General features: G+C 36.8%; 1 protein-coding gene across 1 annotated transcript; it reads left to right on the plus strand.

Moving 5' to 3' along the window:
- Positions 1–4149: 4149 nt before the first annotated feature.
- On the plus strand, positions 4150–9253 carry LOC135708110 (NIF3-like protein 1). Its single transcript, XM_065230051.1, has 4 exons — positions 4150–4266; positions 7921–8153; positions 8214–8719; positions 8792–9253. The coding sequence occupies exons 2-4, from the start codon at positions 7954–7956 to the stop codon at positions 8980–8982; spliced, it is 897 nt and encodes a 298-aa protein (XP_065086123.1). The 5' UTR covers positions 4150–4266; positions 7921–7953; the 3' UTR covers positions 8983–9253.
- Positions 9254–9917: the final 664 nt, after the last annotated feature.

Here is a 9917-nt window from a genome sequence, read left to right on the forward strand (position 1 = left end):
AATGGCTAAGTTTCATCCGCCATTTGGTAGCCCGGCGCATGAAATTACTCTAGCGTGGCGAGTCGCCCTTCGTCCGCATCCCGGAGCGCCATTTGGTAGCCCGGCGGATGAAATTACTCTAGCGGGGCGAGTCGCCCTTCGTCCGCATCCCGGACAAAGGGCGAACGATCAGTCTTCAAGTCGCTCAATGTCAAATGACGTCACTTTTTCGCCGGCAATTCGTGTGGGAAGAGTGTGTATCATTTTGTCATTTTTTTATGCATTTCAGTTTTGAGTAGAGTGAAAGAGATAGAACCAAAATATTCTAGTGGTATTGGTGAAAATGCTAGATCAATCCAATAGTAGTGTTGCCATGTGGTACAATCCAGTAGTAGTGGTGTTGCCATGTGGTACACTGAAAAATTGCAATAGCAGGTTAGTCACCAAAGTTTTCGAGCCGCTCCGTCTGTCACTTCGTTTGTGCTACTACTAGATTGAACTAGCATTTTCACCAAATGTACTAGAATGTTTTGGTTCTATCTCTTTCACTCTACTCAAAACTGAAATGCATAAAAAAATGACAAAATGATACGCACTCTTTGCACACTGTCAAAGAATCATTGTACACAAAATCAACTTTGTTCAAATCAAAACAAAAAAACTAACCCATCTGGTGGATGATGGCACAACCCGAAAAAAAAATAACAACAAAAATACATTAAAAAACAATGTAACAATCGAGGTAACAATAAGACGAAAATTATTGTCTTAACAATGATTTATATTGTTACGTCTACAATACATTTACCTTGATTTATGTTGTACAAAACAATAAATTTCATGGTAAATGGAAAATTTACAATAAAAAAGGGGGGTTGTTAAGTATCTTAACAATGAAATTTTCGTGATTTTCCCATATAATTTTTTTTCAATAACATTATATATTATTGTTATTTTACTGTTGGTTGGCGAATTTATTGATTAAAAAAATAACAGTGTACTTTAGAGTGTATGTGTTGGCTTGACAGATCTACTTTATCGACTTTAAAAATAAATCGAAAAAATAAAACATTGCCCCGGGAAGGGAAGGGGGTGGTATGTCTGTTTACGGGTGGTCCTTTTTTTACTGGTTATGGATCGAGATTCGATCCGGAACTTGTGAGAAATGCAGGCCAACTCCCCTGCGCTCGATATCCCTAGGTCACGTCTCCTTGGTGGTTGAGCGTCGTTGATAAGTTAATGCATTCGACTGGAGAGAATCGCCCATGAAATGTGCTTCCACCTGAGAGTTCCTTCCTGACATCTTCAAGTGGTGGAATTGTATAATTATTGTATGATTATTGACTGCACGGAAAAGGTCTCCATTAAGCTTTAGAGAGGGTCTACAATAAGATATGAGCGGACGCGGACTGCCTGGTTTTGAGCCAAACGAACTGTCAAAGACAAAGCCATACGAGCAGCGCCTATCTTAATTACATTGGCAGTGTTGCTGACCCTCTCATAGTCTGCATGCTTCAATCAGATTTATTTTTATTGTTCGTGAAGTAACCCACAATGAAAATACACCAATATTTAATGTAACAACAATTTTTATTGTAATAGAGTTCTTCATTATTGTTCATGATCGAATCATGTTAACAATAAAATAAATGAAAAATACGATAAAAATCATTGTAACAACATTTTATTATGTACATTCATTGTACAGCTAGGTAGCAGTTTTGCCGTTTTCGGAAGAGTACAACATTATAACAATCATTTTTATTGTCGACAATAAATATTAATGTTAGAGCATTGTTTCCACTGAAAATTTCACTGTATTTTTTTTTCGGGAAGCTTCTAAGAAAATTCTATTACAGTGAACCACATTATTTAAATGGTTTTCTTCGCCAGTTAGTCGTCTGTCACTTCGTTTGTGGTAGTAGTGTTGCCATGTGGTACAATCCAGTAGTAGTTGTGTTGCCATGTGGTACACTGAAAAATTGAAATAGCAGGTTAGTCACCAAAGTTTTCGAGCCGCTCCGTCTGTCACTTCGTTTGTGCTACTACTGGATTATACTAGCATTTTTACCAAATGTATTAGAATGTTTTGGTTCTATCTCTTTCACTCTACTCAAAACTGAAATGCATAAAAAAATGACAATATGATACACTCTTTGCACACTGTCAAAGAATTATTGTACACATAATCAACTTTGTTCAAATCAAAACAAAAAAACTAACCCATCTGGTGGATGATGGCACAAGCTTCCAAGAAAATTCTATTACAGTGAACCACATTATTTAAATGGATTTCTTCGCCACCCGCATAAACGCGAACCATCACATGACCTTACCGATAATGGTTATAAATTGTTTATAATCCCTGCTAAACTTCAACTGAAATGGTTATGGAACCTTACATGAACGTTTGTGTGATAAAGTTTTAACCTTATGTGTTATGGTTTTTTGGAAGCGGACCTTACAAATAATGGGTTGTTAAGAACCATTACCATTCCAAATTCTTGTTTTCTCCATACATTTTCGGAAAGAGAACTATATTAGAACGTTTTTACTTATGGTTTGAGAACATTAATGGTTATGGTTATGGTAGTCAGTAAGGTCCATTAATGGTTTTGTATTATCACTCAACTTTACGTGAAATATACCGTGAATTGGTAATCAGTAATTTACAGGCAACCAATTCGCGATATATTCCACATAAAGTTGACGATGTTACAAAACTATTCATGGACCTTACTGGTTACCATAACCATTACCATTAATGTTCTTAAACCATAAGTTAAAAGGTTTTAGTAAAGTTTTCTTTCCGAAAATGTATGGAGAAAACAAGAATTTGGAATGGTAATGGTTCTTAACAACCCATTATTTGTAAGGTCCACTTCCAAAAAACTATAATACTTAAGGTTAAAACTTTATCATTAAACGTTCATGTAAAGTTCCATAACCATTTCAGTTGAAGTTTAGCAGGGATTATAAACAATTTATAACCATTATCGGTAAGGTCAATTTATGGTTCGCGCTTATGCGGGCAGTTAGTCGTCTGTCACTTCGTTTGTGGTTATATCTAGGGCTGATCCCCCTTTTTGAATTGTTTGTTGAGATTTCACAACGTTCGTTTCTTACAAACAAACGGCTGTCATCGTTACTTGTCATGATACTTATGGAGATGTGACCCGATATGAGAGATGAGACCGATAAAAATCGACATTATTTGTTTTTTGAGATTTAGAGATTTAAGCACGATTATATCGGATGAATTCGAATAAATGGATTTCTTCAACTATAAATCATTAAATCCAACTTAAGAGTAATTATTGGCAAAATTTGAATAATTCTGCACGGTAAGAAAAAAGTACCCAAAATTGAGTTCCTTTCACTCATCACGTGGCTTCCGTGGGGCTAGGTAAAATTAAGTTAAAGAAGAAAACTCAATTTTGAGTAATCCTGGCGTTGACCAAGTTGACAAAAAAATAATAAAACGGAGCAGACTGGAATCGAACCATGGACGTTGAGATTACGGGGCCCGTGTGTTGACCACTCGTCTATCAACGCTTGTGAAAATGAAATTGTTAAAGGCGCAAAAAAGCAACCTCAATGAAAATAAACTTATATTTGAGTTCATTTATTATTACTCAATAGTTGAGTAAATTTTAACCAACGCCGCTTTTCTGATACACTCAACGGCGGACCTCAAATGATAGAACCCAACGTTGAGTTTTTTTCAACTTAATTTTGAGTATTTTTTCTTACCGTGTGGGACTTTCGCTCGCCCCGCGGTGGGAGTCGTTACATAGCAAAAAAAATGTATTATCGATCAATGTAATTCAAGCTGATGTATTAAATAATGATGTAATAGCAAAAATCAGATACAGTATTACATCAATGGATGTAATTTTGTTCGCAAAATCGATGTACATCGTACAACGTTATATTATACAACCGATGGATTGACCTGGTTGCAGCAGTTTGGATGTAATATTCAACAACTTTTTTTCTGTGTACAACCCGTTGCTAAAGTGGGTATTAAACCCCGTTTAGCGCCCCGCGGTGGAAATGCTCTTATAGCGCTTTTATAGCGACATTTTTGGGTAGAAATTTGTAAAATTGTTAATTACTTTGCAACGTGTTCACCAACCAACTGTCAAAGTCGGAAAAAGCTGCGAAAATAAAAGTTGCAAAAAACAAAGACTTGTGGAAATTTTAATGCTGGTGAAAAAATAAGAAAATTGAATTAAACTATTATCGAAATCAGTTAAAGTGGCATACAAATAGAGCAAATGATAGGTATACTTATGTTTATGATAAAAAATATTCAATGGAAAATCCGCTTACCTCATCATTTTTCTCTCGATTTTGCATGCATTTTTTTTATAAACAATCCCAAGATGGCAGCCTATAAGTATTGTTTGTATTATTTGCGGAGTTTACTATTTTTTTGCCAACATGGAATGAATTCATTGCCTACTATTGTTTTTATATAAAAAAGATCTATGATGATAATAGATTTATCTTGATGGATGTAGGCGTCTTTAATATCTGTATAAAGAAAGAGATAAGGATTATTAACTTCTGTCGAGTATTAATAAAAGCCACTGAAGAAGTCACATTTTAGACAAAATACGCTCATCTGTCAAGGATAAACAAGTTAGTGGAAATTATAAACAGATTTATGTTGTCTGGGAAAGGCATTTTATATTCTATTCCATAATGTGACAGATTGAAGTATTCCTAACATGTTTGCATTAGTATTGTGTGGCAAGTACTATCATACTTCATGCCCTGGAAAGCCGAGAAATTTTCTAAGCCGAAAAAATCCTCGACTAAACCGGGAATCGAAATTGACAGGTTTTATGATGAAGGAGATACTTATGTCGTTTTCGTTTTTGCGGTGTAGCTACACCGGTGCTACACTGCCGTACACCGAAATATTTTAGGGTGTAGATATACACCCCTATTCTGTATTTCGTTTCGAACGAAATTCTCATACAAAAAAATATTTCCAGAACAACATGTGAAAAGGGCATACAAGCTTTTTGTAAACAAACCTTTGTAGGCCCTTTTCTCACCAACCGAGGGTCGCCCACGCAAACCAGCAATATCATCGGGAAAGGGAAAGTGTCCCCTACCCGGTGATGTTAAAGGTTTGCGTTGGTGTCATATGTGTGGCGAGAAAAGGGCATAAGAAGGTTTGTTTACAAAAAGCTTGTATGCCCTTTTCACATGTTGTTCTGGATTTTTTTGTATGAGAATTTCGTTCGAAACGAAATACAGAATAGGGGTGATAGAATGCACCTTTGTTCACAAACAAATGATGTTGAGCTGTCAAAGACTCGCGCTTATTCCTGCTTACACTACACCAGTGCTACACCGCAAAAACGAAAACGACATTAATGAATGTCAACACGGTAACCTAAAGTACCCAATAATGACTACAAAGTAAGCATTTGCGAGGGAAACTGGGACTACCCATTAAATGAGTAAAATTTTACCCATTTATGAGTAATTACAACTACAAAAATAAGTAGTAAGTATTCATTTTTGAGTAACAAATACTCATAAATGGGTAATATGTTTACTCATTTAATGGGTAGTCCCAGTCTCCCTCGAAAATGTGTTCTTTGTAGTCAGTATTGGGTAATTTGCGGTTACCGTGAATATCATACCTTCGGGCCTAACAGCTTTTCTAAACAATTACTTGACTCGATGATATTTCTAGGAATTCAAGACTCGCCCACGTAAACCAACATAACCATAAGGTAGAGGAAGACTTCCCCAACCCGATGGTGCGTAGAAATACTCAGAGGGAGAGAATGTTTTGAGCCAAATAAACTGTCATAATCTGAGCCAATCGAACATTCCAATTAGAATTTTTCTTATTCCAACTAGAATAATTTTAAGAGTATTGCAATCGAACAGAAATTCAATCACCTTTATGTTTTGTGTGCTTCTGAAATTCAACTAGTTTTTGGAATCAAAAACAATACTCTAACTCTATTGATTAATAGATCTTCACCGGTTAACGAATGACACCAAGAAATGTGTAAAATATTGCGATGCAATCAATTATTATTTTGCACCTAAATCGAATCAAAAATACAAGTCATTTGAAATGCTAGTTTCTAGCAAGGGTTGCAAGATAATTTAGGAACAAATCCCTGCTGCCGAATTGTATTTTGTTTTCTCCGCCTATCTCTCCCTTCGAGTTTTCTATGGAGTTAAGCTCGGGAACTATTGCGATTTGAGGCACTAAATTATCATCACAGTTTTGTTATTGTATGTTTTCCGGTAGCAGATAATGGACTCCTGGAAAAAGCGAAGTGGAACCAGATCCCGCGGTTCTGGATCGTATCACCTCAAAACAATTTCTATGTAAAGATCCCTTCAGACCGATCGCGTTTGTCATAGTGGTCTTTGGTTTTTTGTTCATGATTCCGTTATAAAAAATCTGGTTATCTGAAGTCTAAGACTTGGAAAATTGGTAACTACACTGCAATGCTCATTTCTGTTTGTAAACTTTGTAAACGTATCAAATAAAAATGAATAAATAGTGTATTACTGAATTATAAGTGGGGATGGGTGGCATTCACTAGCCCGAGAATACCCTCCACATGCCAGCCTCTTCACCAACCATACATCAGTACACACTTATCGAGTCAGTAATTTTTACCGAGTTTTTGAATTGCGGAACTCTTCGGTAAAATTAAAAAAATCTGTGAAAAATTCAAAGTTGAGAAAATGTGTTACGAACATTTACAGACTAATTATTGCTAACTCCGTGTAATGATGAGAAATAAAAAAAAATCGATTTTATCAAATCTTTACGAATAACAATCATTTGAATTTTAACCGAGTTTTTCAGTAATCCAAAAATCCAGTAAAAAATACTGACTACTGCAAAAAAAAAACTAAGTGTGTATACAGAAGCTGCGGAGCTTCACACTCCTCCATCGAAACTGCACCGCAGCTGAGCTGCGAGTGCTATGAAATAAAAGGGTCAACGACTTATTACCACTACCTACTTCTCTCCCTTCTGCTCTCAGAATTCGCAGATTCGGTGTCTCTCGTTGTGTTTTCTGCTGAGACTGAGCAATATTCGATACCGCGAAACATCTCCGCAGTTATTTTTTCTTTCGGCGCAGGAGATGTGCGGTAATCAAAAGTTAAGAATGTAGCTAAACATTTACAATAACATTCTACCAAATTTTCATGTGCGTAGTCCACTGCAACAGCCGAACGTACGAACAAATAGGGTGACTATAGCGCATTTTATGAAAACGTCACAAGTTTTTATGGCTGTTTTAAATCAATAATTACGAAGAATCCATAAAGCCTACAAGGTTACTAACAAAGGCACAAATCTAGGGAACTGCATGGAAAATGTTTTGAAGAACAACTAAATAAACAGAAATGAAAATTTTCAACTTAAAAGTACTAAAATGTATGAAATTTCACCAGTTTTTTTTTTGGTACTTTCAACATACTTTTCAATTTAAATGTATGATAATTAAGTTTAATCGAGTTCTTTACCAAAGAGCATTGATAGCTAAGACTTTAATCTTTCATTTGGTATGTTGAAATCAGAAAACTACATTAAGATTAAAAAAATATAGCTAACCAAAGTTGGCAATAAAAAAAAAACATAGAATGTTGAATAGCTCACTTAGCAGTCATTTCCGACCCTATATTTCATGGGGATTTTTTCATAACTTTAGGAGACCTATCTACCCTGAAAATATGTAAAACCCGGAACCAATCACCCTGTATGTAGTCACCTTGGTTTAGGACAACTTTCGGTCAACCTCTAGATACTTATACGACCAAACCAAGCCATACTTTTTATTTTCGGACCAGCTTCTTCTTCTTCTGCCACCTAAAATACAACTTTTATTATCACTAGCGTATGTAGCTCAATGTGTTTGCATTATATTTCCTATAGAGTCACGGTGAATTACTAGAAAATTAGTTTCATGAATGTTCAGCCTATATAAATCAAGTGGAAGCATCTCCAACGTACAGAATCGAACAAAAGTCTTCTCAACATCTACCATTGTGCGCGAAATGGCCGGAGTAGCGTTAGCCGTTATTGTGGAGAAACTTAATGAATTCGCTCCGGAAAACCTAGCGGAGAAGTGGGACAATGTAGGGCTGTTGATTGAACCGTTTACTAAAAGGTAGGTTTTGTGTTCAGCATGAAGTCTGTAAAAAGTTCCACATCTTTTTGGTTTTTACAGGAATATTAACAAAATTCTGTTGACCAATGATCTTACCGAGAATGTGATGAGTGAAGCTATGGCAAGAAATTCTGATATGATCATTTCATACCATCCACCAATATTTGCGCCACTCAAGAGAATCACTCAAAAATCCTGGAAAGAACGTATCGTTTCGATATGTCTAGAAAACAAAATAGCACTGTATTCACCTCATACCAGCTGGGATAGTGTTACAAACGGTGTTAATGATTGGCTAGCTGCTACCTTACCATTGGCCAGTGCTCAGCCTGTTCTGGAAAACCTATCAAATCCATCAATCGGAGCCGGAAGACTATGTGTCGTCCAGGGCGAATTAACCCTCGGTGCAGCCATTGACCGAATCAAAGCGTACACGAAATTGAAAGACTTAAAAGTTGCTGTAGCTGTCAACAGAAATTTAGAATCCCCTATCCGAACCTTTGCCGTTTGCGCTGGATCCGGTACGAGTGTCCTCAAGGGCGTCAAGGCTGATCTATACATTACAGGTGTGATATGAAAATTAAGATGAAATCTTACTTAGTCTTAGACTGTTTACTAATTGTTCTTGTTAATTCTAGGGGAAATGTTCCACCACGATGTGTTAGATGCAAACCATCAGAATATACATGTAATCCTACTCAATCACAGTAACTCGGAAAGGGGATATTTACCGATATTCAGAGAAATTCTACGCAACATGCTGAAAGAATATCAAGCTATTCAGATTGATGTCTCAGAGCAGGATGCCGATCCGTTGCAGACCTACTGATTTCCGGTGTACCACTGGTAACACACGCAGCAAGACCCTGGCCAATTGCAACAGCAGCAGCAGCATCAGCAACTGCAGTCGCAATTGGCCAGCGGTAGCGGCGCCATCACCAGTGGCAATCATCCCATCCAGTCAACCAATGCCCAGCGACAACCGCATGTCAAGCAGAAGAGAGTCGTTTGTAGCAACAAGAAGCGAAAAACTAAATAATCTTATCCGGTTTCGGCGTAGACGGAACGATAAATAAATTTACTCTAGAAGAGTCTACTAAGTAATGTAATTTCGTGGGTTCTATGGTAAAGAAAAAGAAAAATTAGCATTTGGCGTCAGATTATCGGCTTTAACAGCAATGTTTTCCCTGAAATTACAATACATTAGTACATTAGGACAAGGCCTAACAGACTGAAGCGGGACCCACAAAACTGCGTGACGGACTGAAACAGCGTCGATGTAAAGTTGCCGAGTAGAGATGTCGTTGGAAAATCACCTTGACATGCGTTACACTTGTCATTTGACGGGCGAACTCCGTCGTCAACGCTGACGGTGACGCAGTATTGTGAGTCCTGCTTGAGACTATTATCGAATTTGTTTATTACAGGTTTGAGAAACAGTTAAAACTAAAGCCCTACAGTAAAAGCACAAACGAAGTGACAGACGACTTACTGGCGAAGAAATCCATTAAAATAATGTGGTTCACTGTAATAGAATTTTCTTGGAAGCTTGTGCCATCATCCACCAGATGGGTTAGTTTTTTTGTTTTGATTTGAACAAAGTTGATTTTGTGTACAATGATTCTTTGACAGTGTGCAAAGAGTGTGTATCATTTTGTCATTTTTTTATGCATTTCAGTTTTGAGTAGAGTGAAAGAGATAGAACCAAAATATTCTAGTGGTATTGGTGAAAATGCTAGATCAATCCAATAGTAGTGTTGCCAT

This window comes from Ochlerotatus camptorhynchus, unplaced genomic scaffold, assembly GCF_037179485.1.
Source record: "Ochlerotatus camptorhynchus isolate MF236.1 unplaced genomic scaffold, CSIRO-AGI_Acam_v1.1 ptg000327l, whole genome shotgun sequence".
NCBI classification, from domain to species: domain Eukaryota; kingdom Metazoa; phylum Arthropoda; class Insecta; order Diptera; family Culicidae; genus Ochlerotatus; species Ochlerotatus camptorhynchus.

Coding starts and splice junctions, on each gene's coding strand:
- LOC135708110 (XM_065230051.1), top strand. CDS start 7,954: ATGTTCAGCCTATATAAATCAAGTGGAAGCATCTCCAACGTACAGAAT. Junction 8,154..8,213: donor ATTGAACCGTTTACTAAAAG/GTAGGTTTTGTG, acceptor TGGTTTTTACAG/GAATATTAACAAAATTCTGT. Junction 8,720..8,791: donor GGCTGATCTATACATTACAG/GTGTGATATGAA, acceptor TGTTAATTCTAG/GGGAAATGTTCCACCACGAT.